A 27,109-nucleotide genomic window follows, 5' to 3' on the forward strand; every position below is an offset into this window, starting at 1 on the left:
AATTTTAGTCTTGGTGTCATATTTATAGACCCAACTTTCATCTCCAGTTACAATTTTTGCCATGAAAACGGATATGCATGAAGACGATCATTCAACTCTGTGCAGACTGACACACGATTTTCCTTCTGCTCATCACTCAAAAGTCTAGGAACTAATTTTGCACTCACTCATCTCATTTGCAAATTATCAGTTAAAATGCTTTGAATGGAACTGTGCGAGATTTAAGATCTTCCGATAGCTCTCGACTAGTTATTCGCCTGTTTGAACAAACCATTGTTTCTACTTTTTGCACACTGTCTTCTGTTTTTGAGGTTAATAAATGTCCTGAACACTGCTTGTTCACTAGAGTATGGAGATTTTAGTTAATTTGTGCCTACGACTCAGATACAAATGAAAATCATCACCATAGTTCTTTGAGGTAGCCAATATGAACTTTGCAGATGAAATAGATGGCTGTAAGATTTGCAGGATTTATGTGGGGCAGAAATCTCATATTCATTACACATGTGATAGATAGGCAGGTGAATTAGTCACTGGTTTATACCAGTGGCCATTCTATCAATTCTCGTTTTGTTTTTACCTATTATCTTACTATCCTTTGGTTTTTATTCATATTCATGACAGACAATGTTGAAAATCCCTATTTTAGCTATTATATTATATTCTGAATGTATTAATTAGAGCAGTAAGTATAAAGTTTTACTATAAAAGATAATAAATTTTGATTTTTCCATTTGGCTGTTTACCTTTAGTTCTAGAAAATTTAATGTGATCACAAATGTTAAAAACTCATTATTTTTTAAAAATACATCATCGAAGGGTATGGTGTCTTCTTGGAGCCAAATCATGTTTAAAACTTAAGGTGTGATAAAATTAGCTTTTTTTGACTTTACAGAACTGCATAATTTGGTAATGAAGGGTAGTATAAATACTCTCTGGGACAAGGAATATAACTCAATATTGTCTTAGCTTTTCTACATAGTGAATAACACAACAAATGAGGGCACCATGATGCCTTCAAGATAAACTCGGTCTAATAAGTAACCCATTCTTTTTTCAGCTTTTCTAAAAGCCCATTCAGCAATGGAGGAAATGAGATCGCCTCAAAGTGAAAGCCTCAGGAATGAGGGATACGAAAACCTCAGCATCGGATCACTTATACAGAATTCAGTAGCGACTCTTGAGCATGAGTGTGCAACCCTGGAGCAAGATATTGAGGAGAAAAGTCAAGGACTCCAAGAGTTGAAGAACATGTGTGCAAAGCAAGAGGAAAATATTTCAAAGCAGCGACTGGAACTGGAGCATATAAAAATAAAAACATACACCGAGGTGATGAACAGAGAGGCATTTCTAGCAAAGTGAGTTAAGTTTATTTTATAGTAACCCTCTTGACATGTAGTAAAATATAAATTGAATCAATGAATTAAAATTTATTATTGTAAGACCAAATAATACAGTACTATTATTATAGTAGGTGACCTTGTATTCAGTAGTTATCTCCCTAGTGCAAGGGTTTATCTTCAGTTTAGGAACTCGCTCAAGGAGTGCAAGGGGTCCTTCACAAACCAGCTGTTGAGGGGTGTCCTCAAATTTTCATTTGTTTTGCTTCTCACGTCCTCAGCTAGCAGATTGCTGAGTATTCTGCCCACATATGATGGCTTCTTTCATGCACAGTGGTGGAATGTTATGGCAATGAATGTCTGATCCTTTTTAAGGGTTTTCCCATTCACATAGACAATTACCAACTTAATGTACAGTGCGACGACTGTTAAGATATTTAGTTTTGAGGAATTTCTCTTGCAACTTTCTCTCCAGATAAGTCGGAATACTCTCTTCTGAGATAGCAGGGTATATTTCAGGTTGGGTGCTGTGGTTACTTCCCGTACTTCAAGGATGTATATTAAGAGGGACTCAAATAATGTATGGTAAGAGATCTATGTGGTGGCTTCATCACTTATATGTTTTATTCACTTCAGAACTTAAATCTGATATTGAGTTTGTCAGATAGAGTATTGTGTGTTTTTTCCACGAAATTTCTCTGTTGTTTGTTAAACCCAGGAATTTGGTACAATGTTCAACCTCCACATCAGGAACTGATTTTATTTCATTCTGTTTCTTGCCAAATGTGAATCGTTCGGATTTGTCAGTGTTGACTATTATTATGGCACAATGGAAATGCCAGATTAAGCAAGATGAGTCTATAGCTAGATAGATATTCAGAAAGTATTCTACAGTTCCGTTTTGGTTAACTGTCTTTTCATCAGAGTTTGACTGACTCTCCCTGTGTTCATTAGGAGTTTTTAATATGAGCTATGTATTAACACATTTTGCAAAGTTATACTACAAATGGATTTTACTTTCCTGATAAGACATTCTATCTGATTTTGTTTTATTTTTAATTGAGTGATTTTATGATAAAATGGTGTTGTGGGTGTTGTGGCTGGTTTTACAGTGGTAAGTCTACACTTCATTGTCCTTTTTTGTGTACATTGGACATTTTATTATTGTCAGAGTTTATTCAATACAGCATGTCTAATGCTCTGACTAGTAGTTTACTACTCTGTGTCATGCAGAGTTTGGGTAGAATGCAAGCATATTTTTAAAAATTCATAAAAATACTGTTTGCCACTTAATAGTAGTCATATGTATACTTAAATAAAATATAAAATTAAAATAAATACATGATGTTAAATTGCAATCTCAATAATTTTGTTTTAAAAATATTCACAAGAGACATTTAAAATAAATTGCAACATTAAAAAAGTGTTTTGTTTTTGGCCTCAAAAAATAATATACGTTAATACGTGAAAACCCAAATTTGTAATACACATACCTTTTTGTAGAATATGTTTTTGGTAGATTTGTATACAAAACCTTAATGTTAGTTTACATGCCTTCAAGCTTGACTTACCAAAAAAAAAAAAACAAAACAAAGATTTTAATAGACAGCACACACGACACGCAGAGACGTTTATTATTCCATTTCACACAACTGTTTTATTAGAAAAGAAACCTTCATATGCAGGGACAAACTTCTTCAATCTACTTTGTGCTGTGCTGAAGACACATAATGTTAATGTGCATAAGACAATGCTGGGAAAATGGCTTGTGGATACAGAGCTGTCCTTAAAAAATGCATGGCCTTCTTGAACACCAATAACCGGGGAGGGTTTGAGGATATGGATAAAAATAATGTTATAAAAATTGTACTTGCAAAGTTGTCATTTTAAGCACTTTGAATAAGAAAAAGTTTAATCTCTTTCAGTCTGAAAAGGAGTTGTGTACATGCAAAACTCCTATTCGGGTTGGTATAATTTTAAGTCGTTATTGTCTTTTTTTGGTTTATAAAAAGAACTGAATGTTTTTATAAAATAACATAGAATAATAACAATAAATTTTATTCTTAAAGTTATTACAGACCTAATAATGTAAAATAAATATTAATTATGGTCTAACAGAAAATAAATGAATTTGAATAACAACTAAATATTTCTTTTAGGGTTTTTAATGAATAATCAATTATTATTACAAACATATTATTATAAAATATTATTGTTATTTTTTCACATATTATTACTGCATTTATAATGTTTTGGCAATCAGCCTGAAGGGTATTCATAGGTAGGTAGATGTTATGTAATAAGTGTTCACATCTGTAAAATAATTTAACTTAATTTTACAATAGGATCCTGATAAAATTTGAGTTAAATATAAATGAATAAAAACAGGTAGTTCTTGCTAATCGATAAAAGAATAATACTGTAAATGCAACTGTCCATAGTCCATGGTTAGATAATTTTAAAAATTGCATTAAAAGAATTATAAACTTAGACTCACCTTATATGAACTGTACTTTTCTCGCTTTCTTTCCAGCGAAGTCTTCAATAATGTCATAAAAATTTATTTTGGCTGTCGTGTCAGATTCAGTTAATAACATCGCCAGGGATGATAGCCTTTCTTGGCCCATGGACGATCTTAAATATGTCTTGATAAGTTTCAAGCACTCCTTTCTGTGCTTGCCACAGTAACAGGTATAGTCAGTAAAATTCTATACACAATTAACACGTTGGGAAATGGGTTTTGAATCCAGTTAATAAATCTCAAAATGTTCACACTTGTTTCCACCTCAGCTGGTAGGAGAACCTTAAGTTCAGAATATTTCCACAAACATCATTTTCTTCTTCAATTAGGAACAATTTTAGGTCTTTATAATTTTGAAACAATTGGTTTTCTTTTAATGTTTTCAGTTCTTTTGCATGATAATAAATAAATAATAATAAATAAAAATGCCTTTTATTTCCAAGTGTTTCTCAGTACAAGACTGTTTTTCAGAATAACTTAGGTCAATCATTATAAATATTTAAAATAGGTGCAACAAACAATATTTAACAAGTTACACACTAAACTTAACAGTAACTAAATAATGAACTAACTTAAACTACATGACTATTTTTATAAAAATCCTTTACTTTTATTCTAAATGAATCTAGTTTTACTCGTTTGAGGTTTTCGGGGAGGTCATTGTACAATTATGGACTGAAGTAAGAGAAGCTCCTCCTACCCAATTCCAGGTTCACTTTTGGAAAGTGTAGCAAGTGCGTGACATGACGGGTTCTGTATTTTGAAACCTCCTCCCGGGATGAGAGCCTCCCGCTTAAGTACCATGGCTCTCCGTCAGACAGAACCTTGTAAATTAAAATACAGGTTTGTATCCTGCAAACAGCTTCTATCGGCAATAGGCCAACAGCATCTCGATAAGGAGAAACATGATCAAAGCGTTTCAATTTGAAAACAAAACGAATTGTGGAATTTTGAAGCTTCTGGATTCGCTCCTGGTCTCCCTTTGAGATACTGTTGCCATAAGCAGGATAACAATAGTAAAATACAGAGAACACGAAAGCCTGCATTAATTGCAGCCTTGCAGACTCCGTCAGCAGATCCCTAAACCTGTAGAGACCCCTTAACCTTCCAATGGCATGCTGGATGGTATAAGTGACATGGTTGGAGAACGTAAGTTCCACACTACGCCGAGAGTCTTCACGCTGTCACAAACAGCCAAACTCTCGCCACCGATCGTGACTCTCAGACCCCTGTCACTTAGGGCCTCTACAAGGTTGTGTGGGGCAAGTTGAATCACAGTGCACTTGCTAACATTGAGTTTGAGGCCACAATGGTCATGCGGCCACTGGCTGATTCTCTCTAGATCAGAGTTAATCCTTAGAAACGCCTCTTCAATGTTGCCAGGCGCATATGACAAGTGCAATTGTGAGTTATCTGCATATAGGTGTACTCCACTGTTTTGCACACATGAAGGAAAATCTGGTGTGTACAGGTTGAAAAGAATTGGGCCCAGACAACTTTCCTGAGGTACACCTCTACGTTTAAACAAGACAGCGGATGCGTCAGTTCCCAACTTTGTAATCTGGCTCCTATCATCTAGATATGATTTGACCCAATCTATTACACTTTTGCCAAATCCATAATAATGAATCTTCGCCACCAGCAGTTCATGATTTATTGAATCAAACGCTTGTGAATAGTCAAGCATTACAACTGAGCTATATCTTCCTTGGTCTCTTTCATCGATCAGATCACTGAATAAGTTTACCAGGGCAGTGCATGTGCTGTGGCTTTTCCTAAAACCAGATTGTGTTGTTGGCAAAATGTTTTCTCTTTCCATATAATTTGCAATATTTGTCTTGTTACAATTTTCTCGAGAATCTTGGATATTGCGGGTAATATCGATATGGGCCTTAACTGTTCGACGCATTAATACAAAAATCCAATAGTATCGTAATTAAAAATTTGTTGAAAAAAGGCCATTAATAGGTTTTAAAAACATTATGAAAAATATTAAGCTTTAGTGAGAAAAGGTTTTTAAATCAACATTATTTTCAGTGCAGTGGTAAGAAAACTTTTAAACCTACAAATGTTTTATTATTGAAAATAAACAGTTTTTAATTTTTCCTAAAGATTAATAAATAAATAATTCATATATGGAATTGAATATCCTTATTTCTTCATAATTTACATATTTTTTATTTATGTAAACAAAATGAGTTCATCGCTCCCTCACAGCAATGTAATTCTGTATGCAGATAGCATGACTCTGTTGTTTATCAAAACCCAATAAAGACAGGAAATAAACTCTTCTTTCTGTTTTTTCTTTTACACAAGTATTTTTAGAGGTAAATTAAAAATCTAACCGTTCAAATTCAAGTTTGTTAATTTTTGTCTTAGAAAACAGGGAGATAAAACCAACCTACTATCATGATGGGTAACAAAGTCTTAGATGAATCAGATTCCATCAAACTATTAGGCATGCAGATTTACCGACAATGAACTCATACAGAGTATCTGTTCAAAAGTTTCTACAGGTAATTGTGCCTTACACTCAGTTTCCAGACATTATTCCTCAGAAATCTCAAGAATGGCATATTTTGGCCTAATACATCCTCACCTGGGGTATTTTGGGAGCAATCCGCACATACATCCAAATAGAGTTTTTAGGCAAAAAAAGTTGTTAAGATGATTTAAGAATTGAAAGACAGAGGGTCTTGTTAGATGTATTTATGATGCTTGGATGCTCACTCTACCACAGTTAGTTTAATACAAGGCAGAAACATACATCTGTATGAGACAAAGAGCAGGAATAATTATCATATTTAACACCACAGAACTTCAGCTTTTGCCATCCTATATTGAAGTGAAGTTGATGAACAGGCTGCCTCTTGACATTAAAAAATCACAAAAACCATATCACAATGCCCGTCTGAAACATCTGTTTGTATTTCCTTTGGCTCTGTGAAAGAGTTCTTGAATTATCACTGAGTTTGTTGGCATAGAAAACAATAGGGCTGATACAAGATGTGATTATTGACTAATGAGTGAATGACGATTATGTATGTAGAATGCCTATGGATTGGGTGCTCAGGATAGTGCAAAAAACTTTATAGACATTTGTGGTGCAATAATGTTTATTGTCTACTTGCAGTAAAGAGTTATTGTTATATTCTTTGCCCAGATACTCCAGCCTGAGAGACAAGAGTGAGCCTCTTAAGGTGAACATGGAAAAGTGGTTTGAGTGGCTCAACCACATAATGTTGGCCAAGGAGGACATCCAGCAGTTCTTTGGGTGTGTACAACAGAAGACAGATTCAGAGGCTTCTGGGTGCCAGCAGCTGGAGGATGTGTACAACTATGCACATCAACAGACCCTTAAAGTCTGTGAGTAGTCTGTATATAATATGAAGTTAAAGTCTAGTAGGCCTACTCTGTCTAGTAGTGAAATTATATGATTTCAGGATAGTCATAAAGAAAAGGGGTAGGGTACGATAAGCGGACCCGGTTTTTTATATCAAAATTGGCAAACGATATTACTTAATCATAATCATCGATATAATCAATCGATACTGATTAATTATTTTGAATAATTAACTTAAATTATCTATATCAACAGCTGTAAACACTTTCAAATAATAAACGTAAGGTAACATTACAAATTTACATAAGTAACATTTTATTATTAAAAATGGCAGTCAATTTTAGAAAACTACACGACATTGCTTTGAAAGATGATAAAACATGTTTTTCGTGGCTTCAACATGTTGGACCGAAAAAGCCCATTATGCAACATTTGTGGGAAAGAAACAACTGTGACTGTAAGAGGAGCAAATATGGTTGTCTTCAGTTTTCCTAATTTTGGTTATAATAATTTGTTTGATCACTATAAATATTAAATTCATATTTTAATTTAAAACGTGATTGTTATTGAGGACTATAGATGGTTTTTATATAGATTGATAGTATAGGATTTGAGATGCGAATATTAAGTATCGATGATTCCATTCTTCGATATAAAAAACCGGGTCCCTACCCAAGAAAAGTTGTTTAAACTGTTTCTATACGGTGTGGTGTGTTTGATCTATATTTCTAATAACCATGACGAAAATGTTGTAAAACTTTAATGAAACATCTTAAAATATTATGTGGGATGTGGGTGGGTGGATGGATGAATAGATGGATGGATAGATATATAGATGGAGGATAACAATAAAGTATTGTGACTTTATAATTCATATAATAATTAATTCACATCAGTAACATAACTGCCCGTATTCGTATTATAGTAAAATAGCTATCATAAAAATCTCAAGTAATATGTTTTTAATAAATTATCTAAAACTATGTACCGTTCACTATTACTGATTTTTAAAGGAAAACACTATTATTATGTTACTGTAAGACCTGGGTGAGTTCATTTTAAATCCAGTCTTTAACAAAGTATCTGTTTAGATATCAACCAGTTGATTACTCTCTTCAACGTTTAGATGCATTTCTATGTTAAACATTAAATAGTGCAAAAACATGTTGAATTTGTCTTCCAGATTCAATTAATTCTCTTCAATAAACTGTTTCTAGGCGGGAAATCTAATGTAGGTAGTGTCATCTAGCCAGTTCTTTTCTTGTCATTATTTATTTTGTATATACAACTTTTCAAACAATTCAGTAAGAAAAGCTAGAGCTAGCTTTGACAGAACATACATATTAATGAATTTGATATGGATCCTAGAAAGTGGGTTGCCAAGAGACGACCAAGTAGAACTGCCATAGAATAAAACACACAGTGGTCAGATCCCATGTCCTTGCACATTTGTTCAAAAATTTTTACTTTTAGGAGTATTTTTTATGCAGTTGATTGCACCGATAACAATGTTAACATGCAGTTCCTTACTGAGAAGTGCAGTGGCCAATGCTTCTCTGCGCATCACGCAATAATGGGTCCAAATCGCACTGGTCGTTTTTGTCGAACAGAGCTGGAAGGCCCGTTGAACTGCAACTATCACAGGCTACATATTCCAACAAATTTTTGCCAGTCAATGTCATGCTTATTGGCTTTTCTGTGTGAAATCATCTGTACGATCCTGGACATTGATGTTCCAAGACATAGTGGTCAGTGTGTCTGCGAGCCTCTCATCAGAACACTTTGTGCGATGACACAGCAATCTCTTTTGTTTATGCTTAACTGTTTAAATATAAATTTAATTTAAAGTAATTTATATAGTTGTAGGTAATTAAATAAATTAAATAGTTTGATATTACACTATAAACCCAGTCTTATGTAAAGTCAATAATACATATTTATTTAAATTTTTTCACACAATATGTTATTTTCTCAATCACTCTCACTCTATCACGGCGCCCTTGGCAGGATTCCAAGGCACCCCAAGGTGCCACGGTGTAAAGTATTAGTGAATTCAACCTTAATGATAAATCTTAAAAATATACACAGCTCAAAACTATGTTGCTGTCCTGGGTCCAATCCCTTTTTCTTGAAAAGTTTTGTTTAATTAGTTGTAAATTCAAAATAAAAAAAATTGATAAAAATGCTTGTTTCGAGGCTCAGCTGAAGACATTGTTGCAGAGTTTACTTTGGGGTGCACTGTTGCAAGCTGAGAGAGTGGCAGAGGAATGAGTGTTAATTATAGAGATTTACTTGGCAATGCACTCTAAATTTATCTGTATTCTCGAAATAGCTGAAAGTTACATATTTCATGTGTGTGTGTGTGTGTGTGTGTGTGTGTGTGTGTGTGTGTGTGTGTGTGTGTGTGTGTGTGTTTGTGTTGAAGTTAATATAGTAGTTACAAAGAATATTTAGTTACATTTTAATGTTTATTGTCAATATAAGATCATTTGTTTTAATTTGTTTGTGTTGAATTTAGTATATTTTTAGATGACTTCCATTTCTTAATGGACTTTTGTTGTGATTGTTATTGAACTTTTCTTTACTGTGAGATAGCACTAGCTTTAATACAAGAAAACATTAGATATTTTCATTGTACACCGATTAAATGCTTTTTGTCAGTTGGGGATTTGGACGGTAACAGGAAGAAAATGAAACAAGAGTTTGACGCCATGAACAATGAGTTGAGAAGCCAACTGAGTCTCCGGACACAGCGAGAGAGAGAGTTGGAGGAGCAGTTGAGAGAGATAAAAAAAGAATGTGATGAGAAAACAAAAGTAATTGAAGTTGTCAGTTCACAAGTCGCTGAAGTAAGTTTCACAATCACATTATTTATCAGGGCAAACAAATATAGGGTCTTTAATTCAAAGATATATCTGCAAACTTTATTGCAATATTTGGTTTCTTACTTTTCTTCTAATAAATGTACGGGAGAATATTATATTATTTTTACATTATTATTATTAAAATATATTTATTATTATAGTCCAGAATATTTATTTTCAACTTTCTGTGAAAATGTCTCTTTTGCGACTGTTCGAGTAAAATATTGATTCCCGCTTACTTTATAAGAAATGGAGATTTCACAAGTGACTGTCGTCTCAAAATGTGAAACTATTTAGTTTAGATGGTTAATTTTTACAACCCTGATTGTATGATGAATCTAAAGGTTAACATGTAAATATACTCTTACCAATTTCAAATATTTAAAAATTCCATCTTGAAAACCCACAAGACAAAAACCCTTATATACATTTGTTTTGAAATTGTGGTCTTGATTTAGTTACAATCGATCAGAAACTATTTTTGTAAACATATTCCCTTATAACCATTTAGTTCTATTGGAGGCTCCTAAAATTGTGAATTGCCTTTATCATAAAACTTCAAGTAACACAAAAATTCATGTAAATATACACATTTTTCATAATGACTTAAGCATTCTAAAACTATTTTTTGTTTTGGCATATGATACATAGCAACTGAGATACAACACTTCCTTTTGCAAATTGTGAACACCTTAAGGGTTATTAAAAATTAGTATTAATAAAAGTTTGTTTCATATTATATGAAAAGTTTTATAAAAAGTATACTTGAGATACAAATCTTGCACGAATTGGAATGGCCTCCTTCTTGAACACTTTTACTGATTGAGACTAGCTAACAAACATATCCAAGCAATGTGTACGGATACCAGCTTAGTACCAAGATTACTTCGAATAGAGAAGCTAGAAATTATGGTAAAGTTATCATGTTCACAATTATTTCCGTAACATTGATACATATCACTCCTAACTTGTACAGCCGCTATATAGCCTACTTGCAAGTCTTACGAAGTTTTAAAATCATTCAAGAACAAACATTATTGTAAATGACCTGAGAATTCTAAAACAGTATTTTATTATTACTGTATGATACTTAATTACTAACATAGCCTACTACTTCTAACATTACAAACATTTGACCAGAGGAAATCTTAAATGATATAAAAAATGTACAAGAATACAAATTGTTTGAATACTTATCTTTTAACGTGTCATATTGTGTCTTTGTTGATATTTAGTCAAGCATTTTTCAGTTTTTGTATTGTGGGTTTGTGGAAATTTGTATATGTATCTCAGATTCATTTTACCAATGTTTATTCAACTTGACAACTTATTCCATGAAATAAATGGTTAGAAATTACAAGAGCTGTATTTGCTTAAAACTTCTGTATTACAGTATTTCAGATTTCATATTGAATGCATTTGAAATGGTTAAAACATTTTGTAACTGGTTTCTTCAGACCTCTTTGTGTAGAAGTGTCAATATATAATGATGGTGAAAGTGTGTGTGTTAATTGCAGCATTATTTAAACTGTGTTTGTATTATTTTACAGCTCGATAAAACATTTGATCACTTAAATAATAAATTGGCAGAGGATTTAAAAAATACAGAATCTACAACAAATCAGTTGCAGACTTCGTTGCAAGAAGAGTTGATAAGGTGCGTTCAATAATAGTTAAAACAATACTCATATATTCACAGATAATTAGTTTATTTTAACTCTTAAAATGTGTGGAAATTTATCAATAAAACAACTGTGATGCCTTTTATTGTGTTATTCTTCGGCTTTGTAATTGAATTGAATCATATTTTAATTCCAAAATATACATAAACATGTGTGCGGTATTTATGGTTGGTTATGGTTCTATGGTGCAGTATTTTCAAGTATCACAATTTCTAATGCCTCTGTAATAAAATTAGTATTTTGGAAAATATTTCAAGTGAATTAAATTTAAAATGTCTTACTGGGCACTGGATGGAATATAATGAGATGTGTACAAACAATCAATGACTTAAAACATGCAACCAGTTGTTGTCGAACTTCTAAAATCCACAGAGATGCAGTGATTATTCCTAGTTATGATCCATCGTGTATTAAAATAATGGATGATATCAATAGGCTCTCTGTGGAGCTAGATTGTGGAATTGCATGCGTTGAAATGTTGGATGTTGAGTTTGTATTAGTAACTGTGTATCGTAGTTGTATTGGTAATATTGAAATTTTCTTTGACATCATGGAGAAGTATTAGTACTTAGTATTAAGTTCCATAAATCATTTAAATAAGCAACGTGTTAAATGTGGTGGTTTTAACATGAATTTTCTGGGCGTTAATGATGAAAGTATTTAACTCCAATGCCACAACTTATATTTAAATTTGCTTTTGTTGCTGCCAGTTAGTGGATTGGAAGTGGTTATTATAATTAATTTTCAAAAGAACTAAAGGTTGTGGAACACTTTTTTTTGCTCAATTTAATATATAACTTACGTTTTATGTAAAAATGTACGCCTAAACATTCACTTATTAATGGATTTATTTCATGGGCCTGTATAACTCATTATGAAATATTTTTCAAAATATTAATGTGCAGAATAGATTCTAATTCATAATACATGTCCCTTACTCAGAAGTGATACTAGAGGCTGTGAACGCTTAATAGTTTGTTTTCTCCTAGGATGGAGCCTCATTATTTTTTTTCTTAAGTTACTTTTTGTGTTTAAGCAATTTCACTTTAAGCTATAAAAGAAATTCAATATTATTGGTTGTTACTTTTTCAGAAAAGAAAATTTATCGACAAAGCTAAAAGTGACAGATGAATTAATATGTAAAGCTAAGATTGAGATGAGAGATGAAGAGTCAGAAATGAAATCGTTAGATTCGAACCACAAACAACTTATTGTTGAGGGAGAAAACTATTGTAGCGTAAGTTTCATATTTATTTTTCTTTATTGATTTTCTCATGTGAATTTGTTTAAATAAGTCCTGTTCCACTTTAAAAATTAAAAATCTATTGTTCTTAAGTATGATTTTATTAGTTTACGATTACTTCAAAACTGATATTTCTCTTTTTAGAAATTGAAAGACGATTTGGAAGAGTTGAATAGTTTACAAGCAAACTATGATTCGATGAGAGCGCAGTTCTGCACTCTGTCAGGTGTCGACGAAGACAACGGTTCTTTGAAGTTAAAAATTGATGAATTAATTGAGATACACGACAGTTACAAGAACAAACTTGCTGACATCAGTGTTGTTGAGAAATGTCGTTCAGATGAGTTGAATAATATAAACAATCTCATTGAAAACAAAGAAATAGAGAAGAGCCAGAGTAATTCAAGAATGTCTAGACATGGAAGAGGAAATAACAAAATTAAGAGCAGAATTTGAAAATAACTCTCTTCAGCGTAACAAACAACGGTAAGAATGTGTATAACGTGTGTGAGTGTGTATGTTTAACACTTATGTGTTTCTCATGTTAAATCTATGTATCATGGAATAAGTATAATGTATGACTAATTTTGCCTTCAATTTTGTAGAATTATATATACAAACAAATAAATGGAAGATGTACACATTTTTAAAGTCAACACAAATTCATTTTTGCTAGAATAATATTTTCAACATAAAATTATTTAAAAATAAAAGTTTTTTCAACCCAAACAAACAAATTAATTCTACTATCACTTTAAATTCCTAAATTTAAAAATTGAATAGGTAAGTAATTTTTGAAAGTATAAAAAAAATGCTTTTTAACTTCACATTCTGTCATTAATTCCAAATGTAATAAAAAAGTAAATTACATTATTGATAACTAGACTGATAGTATTGTATCCAGGTAATATTGGTGAAGCTAATAAATTTAATATGAGTATAAAAATTGGATTAGTAACACTGATTCCTCTATTATGTTTTGAACTTATGTATGACTTGTTTAATCTCCCAGAACATCATTTTTTCCCAACAAAAGGTTTCCCAATAGAATCTACTAAAATGTTTGACACTCTTTACTAACTCTACAGGAAGTACACCTTTGTAGTAACATTCCTGTGAATGTGTACTCTAGTAGTTTTGTTTCATAATGGCGCTAGATTACAATAGTTTCTAGCTTCAAATGTTTGTGGATGAAACCCTGAAGTTGAATAACAAATACTCTGAGATAGCGTGGATATTTTTGCAAAAGTTCTTGATATTATTTTTCAATATTTAATAAAATTTTCATTATTTTCAACTAAAAAGATGAAGCGTGGCGGAGGTGTGAAGTTTGGAGTATATTGCAAGGTTTGCTTCTCAGTGAGCTCCTGTATTAAGTAAACTGTGCTTCCCAATATTAATACTAACTTTACTAAATAAAATGAATACATAATTTTTAATTAAAATGTCACAATTGTTATTTTGGTTGACTATGAGTATAAAAGTAATCACAAAATTGGTATAAATTGCTGATTTTGCTTTAAAAGCTGTATTTTTTTAGTCAATTCCTGCATTTTTTACCAAGTTTTTTATCCAGAATTTTAAAGGCAATTAGAGCAGAATGCTGAGCTTAAGTTGGAAAATAAATATATCTATGTCATTTCAGTGTTTATAGTTTATATTAGAATCTGTATATTTTATTATGTATAATTTATCACATTAAATTTATAATGTTAGCATCATTACTGGGTATGATTACATTAAGTATTATTTTCAATCAATTTCAGTCCCCAAAACAATCCTGAAGTTAGCCATGTTATAACCACATTATACACTTCTATACATATTTTTTTTCTGAATATTTCAATCAAGCACAAATATATTAATTTTGTACAATTTTTACTTTTTTGAGAATCACATTTTAATATGTTACAAATTAAAAAAAATAGTTTATAATTTTTTGTTTCAGTTTTATCAAATTGTATTTATTTATATATTCAATACAAGTTGATAAAACATTATTTGATTTTCTGAGTGTTAATGTAATGATAATTTTTCAGATCTGAAACTGACGAACATTTTGCTGGATTGATGAAGGAAAAGAGTTCAGTTTTGGCAAAAATTAATGACTTAGCTAAAGAAATGAAAGAAGCCACAGATGACAGAGAGGAATTTGAAAGCAAGACTACAGACTTGACGAAGGAGATGAGAAGACTTAAAGATATCTGTGCAGAGGCTGATGGCGAAGTAAGCTATTAATAAATTTAAAAAGAACTTTATTGTTTATAAGCTTTTACTTTACCTATTTATACCTGTTTTACCTATTTTAATTATTTCTGTGATGTTTTATAAAAATTTCCAACTAGCAAAGTTAAATCTTTTGTATAGTTTAGGACTAATACATGTAATTGGAAAATCAAATGTTTTATTGTCATAGTCATGGTCAAACCACTGTATTCCATAATACATACAAGGTACAAAGAATAGAGTCACTACAATAAAACTAAATACTAATATTAATTTTAAAATATAAATAAAAAATGGCAAAAAAGGATCATTCAAATGATAAAACTTAACAATTTATCTTCAATTCTTCTTTAAACGAATTAATTGGTTTTTATATTGAAATATTCCTCAACATTTATCTAATGAGGATCCAAATAACATGTTAAAAATTTGTCTGAAGCGGTATAGTAATTTATTAAAAAGATTTGTATTTACTACTTATAAATATCTCAACATTATCATAAATAATGTATGTGTTTTTCATTCTCCAAACTAAAGCATATTTATAAAAAATCAACTGATATAACGGAATATCAAATGATCAAATCAATAATGTTGTTCCTTGGGCCAAGAGTAAACTACCATATATCCCAATGTCCAAGTCTCTAGATGCTGTTATCAACTGTTATCACACTGGGTGGTTTGACCTTTGGCCTTTTGACTCCAAAATTATTAGAATGCTCTCAGCAAGAGGAACCTATGTTCCAAGTTTCAAGACTCTAGAATCGAACTGGCACCGACACGATTTCAAGAAGTCCTGTTAGGTCCTTAATAATACAATTATTCTCAACGGTGTCAGTGATTTACAAGAATTATAACTACTTATAAATATCACTTTGAAAAAGAGCTTGGTTTCTTTTAGATCAACATGGTTTCCTTTCTCATATTTCTTCTTCAACTTCCCATTCTAACCGTCCTGTGTTACATCTTTTATTTTTTACATTACCAGCGTATAAACTAAGAAAGATGGAATATCCAACGAAGTATTATTTCACTTTAAAAAGCCATAATATGAGATTATGTGATGTTGTGACGTTATATTACATGTATTACTTATTTTGACTGGACAAACCATATGTTGATGTTTGATTAAGTCATTTATGGACACTCTGTATAAAATTATAATAGGATCGTAAATGTATATCCAAAATCCAAATCCCTTGAAGTTGAAATGTTTAGAAAGAATCTCTTGTTGAAGAAACAATTTTAATATTGGAATAATAAGTACTGTGTGTTTTGAAATTCCGTATTCTTTACTAGAATTCACTAATTTTGTCCATTACTACTGAAATGTTTGGTTTTTGTGTATATTTTATGTCTGTGAGTTTCTATATACAAAAGTATAATTTGATTCGCTTATTTCAAAGGAATAATCCATGTTATTTATTTATAGTAGACATTTAATTACATTTCTCTGTAACTGTAATTCATTTTAATTTGCATGTTTTTGGAATCTTGTACTTTTGCCACTTTTCAATACGAATTTCAGTAGTTGACTTTTAAACCCTAACTTTAAAATATTTGTCCTATTTTAACCTATGAGTTAAACACCTACTATAACATAATACATACAATATCAACCAATCTCCTTAATTTCTTATAAATTTTACAATAGAATACGTTTCATAAAAGTCACTTAATACAAATACCCGATGATAACCAAGATAAACTCTTGATTGACAGCTATTCAGCTACTTGACTGAGGCCAATGTGGTCCAGAGTGGGCAGAGGAACCAGATGATTGTTGTGGATGAAATGGTCGCTAGAAACCAACAGGAAGTTGAGGCCGCTGAGTTAAACATTCAGGAAAGCGAACAACTCCAGGCTCAGATAACTAAGATGGAGGCAGACTTGAGCACCCAACAAGTGAAATACACTCAGACTCTGGCTGACCTACAGGCGTCCTACAGGGAACAGCTGGAGGTAAGTATGATCGGTGGAGTTACTTGTATGTTTGTATGAATTGACAATTTATAATAATTATACACAATATCCAAAATTTGTAACAGGTCATAATGAAGTGACCAAAATTTGTAACAGGTCATAATGAAGTGACCAAAATTTTTTTAAATTTGAAAGTGTAACATAAAAGATTTCACTTTTTTGAATATGAAAATTTAAGTGGGGTTTTTTTTACCATATGTTTGATGAATCAAATGTTAGAGATTGTATAATTTTTGTATTAACCCTATCCACCCCCCCCCCCCAATTTGGCGGGTTCAATTTTATGCTGTAATCTTTGACAGAGTGATCTCCAAAACTTGTAACTCGAGACAACACCTCCGGGATCCAGATAAGGATACCTAATCAATTATCAATTTAATCCAAAAGGGATATTACCGATAAATTCAAAAGTAACTGAAGCGAATCACATTTTATATTCCTAAATATTTACTTTATTCGTCTTTACAAAACATGGCAAGATTATCTAGATTTATGAATCCCATGGTTGTGTTTTTGGTTTGATGGAGGATTACCTAATTAGTTGCCACTATAGATTAATTGAAGATTTTAAATTAAATTCGAAAAATGACTTCTAAATCACATTTGTATTCTTATATAAAATGGTTTTAAAAAGTAGTTAATTCCTAAAATGTACTTATAAATAGATTGAAGTGAACATTAAAACTGCCTTTATAAGTAAATAAGTTCCAGAAGTCACTTGGAAAATTCCAACTATTAGAATTACAGTCAAGTTCAGAAGAAACCATAATATCCATACCCTTATTGAATTGGTTTGTTGACCTATTTAAGGTCAGGGATAAGGGCATGTGTAATATATTTGTTTCACTTAAACATTTGGAAAAAATGCCTTCTTGCTTTATGCGAATACAGTTTTTTTCAATACAGTGATAGAATACCAATTAGCTAATCATTCAACAGTATTGAAAACTATAATAATTCTTTTTTGTTTTTTTTGGTGTTTGTCATGTAAAATAAAACAATGTTTTATTAACGTTCATTATTCATTTTATTTCCTGAAATAAGACTTGTAAAATTCTCCAACTTTTACCTTCTTGGAAGTACTTCTTCTATTGCAGTTATGATCGTATTGTAATGTTCAGGCAAAGAAGAAATACTTGGAAGATCTCAGAATCAGGTATGAAATGGAATTCAAGAACAAAGAACAGAAGAAGTTGGATGCCATGATGGAGTTGAAAGAAATCAAGGATAATATCGTTGATCACCAGAAGAAGCGGAAATCATTGCAAAATGAAGTCAAGTTGACTGGCAACAATCTGGTAGGTTTAACAAAAATTTAAAAGAATCTAGATAAAATTTTATACTAACAATTCCCTAATGCCATTAAGGACAGCCAATCGTATGAGACAAATGATGTGTACAAATATTGGTTCACTACAAACCATATCTGTATTTTTTATATAGTTTTAAATATTCTTTTAATTGTTTCAAACTCTAAATCAAGAGGATTTATGTGTAATTTAATTGTGATTTCTAGTGGAAATACAACAACTTGATTCAGAAGCTGGAGGAAAAATTGAAAGTAGTGGCTGAAGTGGCAACAGTGAGTCAACCGGTGAAGGATATTTCCAGTCAGGTGAGTCCACTGTCACAGTGTGGCGTGTAATAGACTAACTTACATACATTACATGTTACAGATCAAACATTAGATAAGCTAACTTAAGTAGTTAAAACAAAATATATTTTCCAGGACTCAAGACTCACCTTTAAAGAAAACGTCCCACTTCAACCCAAACTTGCAGGTTATCCAACTGCTCCTGGTACGATCACAAGGAAGATTCTCCCTCCCCAAGTAAGTACAATTTATATTAGTTCACAACTGTAGATAGGACAACACTTTATATTATATTATCTTACTAGCTGTTTTCCGTGGCTTCGCAAGCTTTTCGTAAGCTTTGCCCTGTGTATGATCACTTCTGGTTCAAGTGAATTATATCTCTAATGCCGATGTAGAGTTTGCCTTGTTGCCACGATCAAGAAAATCTGTGTATGTTTATAGCCATTGTACATGTGTACTTGTACTTTATTATAAAGTAGTCTAACACTCGAGCTTTAAGTTCAACCAGAAATTTATTTTAAAGACATTTTACATCAATACTTAACGCCTTCAAATAGTGTTTGGCTATTTAATATACGTAACTGTCTCGTGATTGCAGTTTATAATGTGCAGGTGCTTTGATAACTTTTATATTTTCTGCTAATTATTGCAATTTCATCAAAGAACATAAAAAATTGACTTTATTTTTAAGCCAGATATTGAACTATTTTATGGTAGACTATGTCATTAATTAAACAGGTATTTTTAGCAGTCAAACACTTCCCCTGTTACAAATATTTGAACAATTATTTTATAACTTCTGTTTATTTGAATTTAAGAGGAGCTCTCATTTCACAACAGAAAAGCTTTGTACTGATGTCCACGACATAGTTTTTATTTTTCCCCTTGAGGAAGTCTCACAGTATGGCATTAGGGAACAACTGCCAAATATTTACAGTCAATTCATAAGAGCCTGGGCAAATTTTACGTCAATGTAGTTTTTTTTTATAAGAACTTAATCATACGAGGGTTTTTCAATAAATCCTTAGAAAATCCTAGAGATGGCGTTCTTAGGATTTAAAAACTTTTGTTCGTAAGCAGCATTAAGCTGACAGCTGTCAAAATTTCAGCTCAATCCATCGTGTAGTTCGTTGCTATTTATGATTGAAGTGAATAACTTTTGTTTGTTTATAATAATGGATAAAAGTGAAGTTCGAGCGGTGTTAAACCAATTTATATTTGAAAGGCTTAACGCTGAGAGAACTCAAATCTGAGTTGGATTCTGTTCATGGCACATCTGCTTCTGTGTTTCCAGTATACATTTGAGTTAATGAGTCTAAACGTGGTCGATCATCTACAAATGACCGAACATCGATCATGACTACAAGTGGAAGTGTCTACTCCCGAAATGATTAAAAAATCCAGGAAATGAATTTGAATGATCTACGAATTAAATTGCATGAAATATTTGAGGCTACAGTGATATCACAAGGTGCATTCGCTTCAATTTTGCATAAAAAATTGTTAATCAAGTTTGCGAGATGGGTGCCGCACTTGCTAACTGAGGACAATAAGAACAATCGTGTGGTCGAAGGTCAATATGGCTGAATTAAAGATCAAAATGTTACAACATCCACTGTATTTGGTGTCCAGTGACTTTTCCCTGTTTCTGAATTTGAAAAAATGGCTTTGCGGACGACGCTTCACTTCAAATGAAGAGATTATTGAGCAGACAAATGCTTAGTTTGAATAACTTCCAAAATTGTATTTTTTTGGATGGTTTAAAAATTTGAAAAAATGTATACAACTGAAAAGAAATTGTATTGATAAATAAAAAAATGTTTTGCCGTAAAAACTGGTTTTTCTAAGAATTTATTGAACAATACTCTTACAATTAAAATATTGATGCGTAAACCGTAACGAATCTTTTGGAAGATAAGATTGCTTCTGATTGTTGTAACCAGATTTATAAATACTCATATTATGTGATGAAAAAAAAATTAACATGCACTCTTTTAAGAAAAGTTTATATATTTTACTAATTTATTGACGCTACAGGTCATAGCTAAAACATTCTTTTTGAACTTCAACAACAAGCTTTAGTTTCAAATCTCTTTTTAATACAATGTACTTGGTAAAGTTGCTAAAAATACTCTTCTGGACTGGAGTACTTATTGTTGTAAATCCACTATAACTATCAAATTTCTTTGATACTTCAGTGAGTGGGTTACTGAGGTTTGTTGAACACTCATTTTCCCAGATCTAAATCGTACTGACTTCGCCTTGAATAGAACATCAATCAGACAAGCTATCTTGGCTTCAACTTCCACCACTGCAATATGTTGACCTTGTGTGTTCTATATCAAACGCGTAGTGAGGTTATTTAAATAATTATTTATTTCAATATTTAATTTCAATTTTTCATATTCCACTAGAACGGATTTTGTGTTATGATTTAAGTATTTGCCAACAAATTTGTATAATTTGTGTACATTTAAAATATATTGACTATCTAATATCTTATTAGCGTGAATCCGATGTATCAATGTACAGATGCAACTGTTTACAGGTGCCTAGCTTGCCAGTTAAACGTCCCAAGGAAACTCAGAAAGTCATCTTTCCTTCTCCGGGCAGCTCTTCCAGTGGCATATCTTTTGATGTGAGTACATTAACAAACCTACTCAGATTTTATGGAGAGGAGGATTGTTACCTTGTTTCTTTATTTTACTGTTATTCGTTGAAGATCCTGAATGTTAGGAAAATGTGAATGAAAATTCTTAAAAAACTGTAAAAGGTTATGATTTTAAGAAACAAAACAGCTCCTTCTACCATTATATGTACTCAGTATGCTGTATGAAGCTAAGTCCTTCCTGTTATGATGCAATGGGTAACTTAAGAACTAATTAATATATTAACTTTTCTTAATGAGTGGAGGTATTATTCAATATTAACGCCAATCACACTTTACATTGCTGCAACCAAGCACTCTTTAAACAATTTGGCAATATCATCATGTGTACGTCGTCAATTTTCGCTTACAGGATTAATCAACTCTGATTTATTTCTGAGCTGTTTAAATTATTTCTTGATTTCATGAACACTTTGAGATAGAAAAATTGATTTTTATATTTTCCCTGTTCTACAATTATATTCCTCGCTTATTCCCCACTTTCCCTGGTGCTTTAAATTCCAAGCTTATTCCCGGTCACCCATTCCGCTCCCCCCCCTCCCTAACCTGCCACTGGGGCCAAAGTCCACGCTTTGAATGAATTCTACCATTTAAGAGATTAGACCTTTTGTAAAGTGTATGACTGTAATATGATGCCATTACTTTTCAAAGAAAGGAGAAATAAAAAGGTTATTGTATTCTATTCTTTGTAAGAATTGTGTTGTGTCGGACAATTAGTCATAAGACTGAGAGAGCTACTGGCACAGCTGAGTAACTGCAGTATTGCCAACAAAGAAAACACATTTTTGTTAAAGAATACTCATTAACGTCATGTTTTGAGAGTGTTTGTTTATATTTTTGTACATTATTTATGATAAATTCAAACAATATATTGGTATAGCTTTACTCTGATTTTGTGAATATATCCAGGAACCATTCACTATCGTTAGCACATATATCTGAATCTGTCCACAAAGGGTTGAATATTGTCTAATTTTATTTCTACAGAATTCTACAACATACATTCATAAATATGATAATAATACAAAGAAAGAGGAATCTGACCAAATAATCAACCCTCCAAATGTTGGGACCTCCAAACTTTAAAATATTGGGCCATTTTCAAGCATTTGTATTTTTTTAAATGACTTTAAATGCAAAAATGTGTTTAAATATCAACCATTATATATATATAAGTAAAGAAAAATGCATGACCTGTAAGGTAAAGGGAAACCAAAATACTTGCAAGTTTGCGTTTAAAAACATGGTCTTGTTGAGTAAAAAATATTTTTATATTTTTTCCTGATTGATTAGGTATAAATGTTTTTTTTTTTCTAATATAGTGAGAAAAAAAACCCAAAATAAACTAATTGTTTCAAATTTTATTCTGAATCAAAAACATTTTGCACCAAAGCTTTAGAACAAATATTTTACAAAACAATATTGAAAATAATAATCATCTTCTCTGAGTCAAAATTCACAAATTATGTTAGCTACATGATAAGTGCTTGTACAAGAGATATTTCTTCAAAATAAACAGCAACATTTTATATATATACATGAACTAAAAAGTAGATTGTCAGTAACAATGTAAAACTGTTGTGTATAGTTCACTATTATTTATCGTGGAAGGAACAAAGTTAGATGCTCTGAGATTGTAAAATAAATTGTAATTTTATAACTAACTATAATCAAAAAGATTACTTAATCTGGAAATACTTAATGGAAATAATAAACATTTTTTATTATTTTGCAGCCGGATGATATGAACTTGGCCAAGAGGAGGAGTTTTACTCAACGTCCTAAAAAAGTGATCAAACCAAATGTAGCACAGGTAATACTACAGCACACTAAACAACAATACTGGAATACATTGGTAGTTCATTTTGTAACTGAAAGTGGTTTTGAAATTATTTCCCCACATTTCATATAAGATATATTTACCAAAATACCAGCAACTGTAAGCTCTTTGTACACATGATTTCTTCTTTCTATTATCTGCAACATAAAAGAAACGATAAAATTGGGCTTAGGAAATTGGGCTGTGGCTTGTAACTGGGATTGTTGTTGTTATAAATATTTCGATAAGGACATCTACTTATTTTAGTTTATTTGTTATGTTATAGAGTTTATAATTCACTTACTACCACAATTAAGTAATAATAGAGAGATACAGTAAAAAAATTTTGTAACTCTGTTTCGTCAATAAATGTATTAAAATTTAAGTACCGTAATAAATTTTAGAAGTAAGGTACAATTTTCAATTCCAAATTTCATTATTCTTATGAGATTTCTTTAGATGTAATTCAAACAACAATTACTCAGCCAACATTTTTTCTAAAAGGTGTGATGTGATTTTTCCTTTTGCTGTGAGAATCAATGGTTATAAAAATGAAAATAAGATTCATTCAATTCAATTCAATTCTTTATTTACACATATGATTTGTACAATTTGACAAAAAATATACAAATATTGTGTTTTGTCAAGTAGGTAACATAATGGAGTAAATTTATTATAATCAATGAAGGAAAAGCAAGACAGAGATACCTCAACTTTCTAAGTAAAAATTGAAAGAAGTCAAAAACTCGAGGAACTCAAGAGAATAAAACATTGAACCCTTTAGGAGGTTTGTCAGCGATCTCTTAAACCCAGAAAATATTCTTTGCAAGAGTCGGATTTACGGAGGTGAAAAATTATCCTCAGAACAGACTTCTGGGATCTTAAAAGCCTGTGTAAAAAGATGGATTACGCCAAACCATCGTTATACCATAGCGTAGTAGACTTTCACAGTATACTCAGTAAACGTCTGAGAACATCTATGCTACAAGAGGGCTTCAAAATTCATATTGCAAAGGTTGCAGAGCTCAAGCGCTTCAACAGTTCAGCTGTATGAGGTTCCCACTTTACATTTTTATCCATAGTCAATCCCAGAAGCTTCGAGGACTCACAAAAGGTGATATCAGTAAAATGAGCTGATAAACTTTATTTATCTCATAAACTGGATTTACAACAAATCCATAGGATAAAGATCATTTACAACGTGTGACACATATTGCATCTAACAAAGAATATAAACAATGTTTGATTAACAGAACACTATTTTATATGAAGAGACAAACAAAGCACAATTCCTTCAAGGCAAGTCTGTTCAGGGGATTCTCACATCATAATACATGTTGAGCAGCAAAAGTAAATTAGGTTAAAAACACATGCCAATTTCATTATAAAGTATACTCATGAAATAAATATCTGTAATAGTTTCATTAAACTCCATCAAATTAATATATTATGGTGTTGATAGCATAATCCACTTGCAACAAAAACAAAGTCAAAGTCAAATCATCTTTATTTACATAAACTTTAAGTTTAGTAATTGTGTCAAAAAATACAGGTCTAGGTCTAGTTGTCTTGTTGGTCTTAGGTCCTCCTTCCATAAAATTCGTTTTTTAGCGAGTAAAATGGTCGATCCAGTAGCCAGTTATTGAGGGTTTGTCTGTAGTGTTTCCAGTCTATCTTTTTCAAGTCTTCAGGAAGTGCGTTCCACATCCTGGCACCAGCATAGCTTGGACTCTTTTCAGTTGCTGTGAGCCTATGGCGAGGCAGGCAGTAATCAGATGCATGTCTTGTGTTATATTGATGCATTTGTGCATAGGTCCTTGCTGCCTTCATGCATCACAGGAACATGCATCACAGCTTCTAGGATGTATAAATTTACAACAGTTAGTATTCTAAGTTGTTTGAAGGAATCCCTGCATGTTTCCCTGTATTGAAGACTTCCCAGAATTCTTATAGCTCGTTTTTGCAGCACCAGTAACCTTTGTATGTTTCCTGGTGTGGTGCCTCCCCATACAATGATTCCATATCGGTGGTGTGTCTCAAGCAGCGCATAGTAGGCAACTTTTGCTTTTTGCACACAGAATCAATGTGTGGAGTCCATGAGAGGTCATCATCGTCTATGGTTATACCTAAGTATTTAGTGGAAGTGACTTCTTCTAATTCAGTCAGCCTCCCTGTATCCTCTTTGTATTTTTCTAGTACTAACTGTTTTGTTTTTCTTTCATTGATAACCAATTCATTTCTATGGCAATATTGAATGGCCATGTTCAGTGCTATAAATGTGTTTACTTCGAGATCTTTTGGTAATTTTTCCCCTAGTAATAGAACTGTGTCATCAGCATACATAAGTCCTTTACTATAGTCTTGTATATAGTTAGGTAAGTCATTTGAGATGAGGATGAATAAAACTGGACCCAATACTGATCCCTGTGGGATTCCGCGTGAGACAAATTTAGGTACTGATCTAATCTTTTTACTCCCTCTGCTTGTGTGATTTATTTCAACCACTTGGCTTCGTCCTGTCAGGTAGCTGGTGAACCATGTTTTTGAAGTACCGTGTATGCCAAGTGTTGACAGTTTCTCAAGGAGTTGTTTATGAGAGAGGCAATCGAAAGCCTTACTGTAGTCTAGTAAAATAGCTGTACATGTATTGCCTTCTTCAAGTTGGTCTATTATGAACTTCGTAAGACTAATCAAGGCTGTTGTTGTTGATTTTCCAGCTAAGAAGCCATGTTGGTCAGGTGTTAGTAAAGAATTGTTCACCAGATGTTCAATAAGTCTAGTTAACACTACTTTTTCAATCACTTTAGAAAAGGTTGAGAAATCACCAAGAGAAATTGGTCTATAGTTTAGTGCTTGTGTTGTGCAGCCTTGCTTAAATTTAGGGTAAACTTTAGCTAACTTTATTGCAGACGGGAAGATTCCTGATTGAAATGATTTATTAGTAATATTAACTAAGGGTTGTATTAGTTCGTCTTCACATAACTTAACTATCTTTGATGTGATTTCATCATACCCAGCTGACGTTTTTGTTTTTAATGACCTACTCATCTTGGACATTTCTAAACTGTTGGTTGGCGTGAGTAGTAATGGTGTTAAGTTTACATTTTCAGGTGATAGAAGCCTAGTTCAGAGTCCATTATCAAAAAAATCAAGATTGCAAGAAATACACCAAAATATTTTCCAATAAGAAAACAAAAATACAGCAAAAAACCAATTACAGTAATTACCAATATTGATACAGAACGCTAACAGAATTTAAATATGATTTTAAAAAGTGAGAACATATGTATATAATGTAACGGGACATAAATGATTACTGAGAACAATTTTTAAACCTGTGTATTAAAAATTAAATTTTCAATATCATCGACTGTAAACAACCATCTTTTTGAAGCTTTACCAAACTAATAAATTGTTGTGTGATTAGCTTTTGAATAAGGGGGAATACGGTTAAACATTCATAAAGTTATTGTTTCAGTAAAATAAGTGTTTTCAGGTTTCGGAACAAAAAAATCACAATTGTTTCTCAGTTTGTATCTGCAACATATGAATTACTTCTTAGATAAAAGGTTTTAAGAACTGTGTGTGTGTGTGTGTGTGTGTGTGTGTGTGTGTGTGTGTGTGTATGAAATTATGAAATTGGATAAGAAGGTTCATTTGCACATTTTCCTTCAAAAATTAAAAAAGTTTAAGAATGCAAAACATTTTTAGTTTTAGTTTAGATACATGTATTTTCCAGGTTAGACCGTTATCAAGCATTATATCTAAATACTTTATTGAATCTACAGTTTGAATTTCATGGCACTTCTCGATGCAACGCCTG

General features: G+C 31.9%; 1 protein-coding gene across 2 annotated transcripts in view; it reads left to right on the forward strand.

Moving 5' to 3' along the window:
- The window catches only part of LOC124353232 (COP1-interactive protein 1-like), a 31,451-nt gene that overhangs the window by 2,635 nt on the left and 1,707 nt on the right, over positions 1-27,109 (forward strand). Inside the window, exons 1-8 of one of the 2 annotated variants that reach the window (XM_046803144.1) lie at positions 13,279-13,479; positions 15,033-15,219; positions 16,942-17,181; positions 18,324-18,500; positions 18,719-18,817; positions 18,932-19,033; positions 21,348-21,437; positions 23,203-23,280. In XM_046803144.1, the coding sequence (XP_046659100.1) occupies positions 13,412-13,479; positions 15,033-15,219; positions 16,942-17,181; positions 18,324-18,500; positions 18,719-18,817; positions 18,932-19,033; positions 21,348-21,437; positions 23,203-23,280 (1,041 nt within the window). In that variant the 5' untranslated portion in view covers positions 13,279-13,411. Of the gene's footprint in view, positions 1-1,060; positions 1,359-7,024; positions 7,228-9,865; positions 10,054-11,618; positions 11,726-12,842; positions 12,988-13,137; positions 13,480-15,032; positions 15,220-16,941; positions 17,182-18,323; positions 18,501-18,718; positions 18,818-18,931; positions 19,034-21,347; positions 21,438-23,202; positions 23,281-27,109 lie in introns of those variants that run through there. The other variant, XM_046803143.1, reaches the window with a different exon arrangement.

This window comes from Homalodisca vitripennis, chromosome 1, assembly GCF_021130785.1.
Source record: "Homalodisca vitripennis isolate AUS2020 chromosome 1, UT_GWSS_2.1, whole genome shotgun sequence".
Taxonomy (NCBI): domain Eukaryota; kingdom Metazoa; phylum Arthropoda; class Insecta; order Hemiptera; family Cicadellidae; genus Homalodisca; species Homalodisca vitripennis.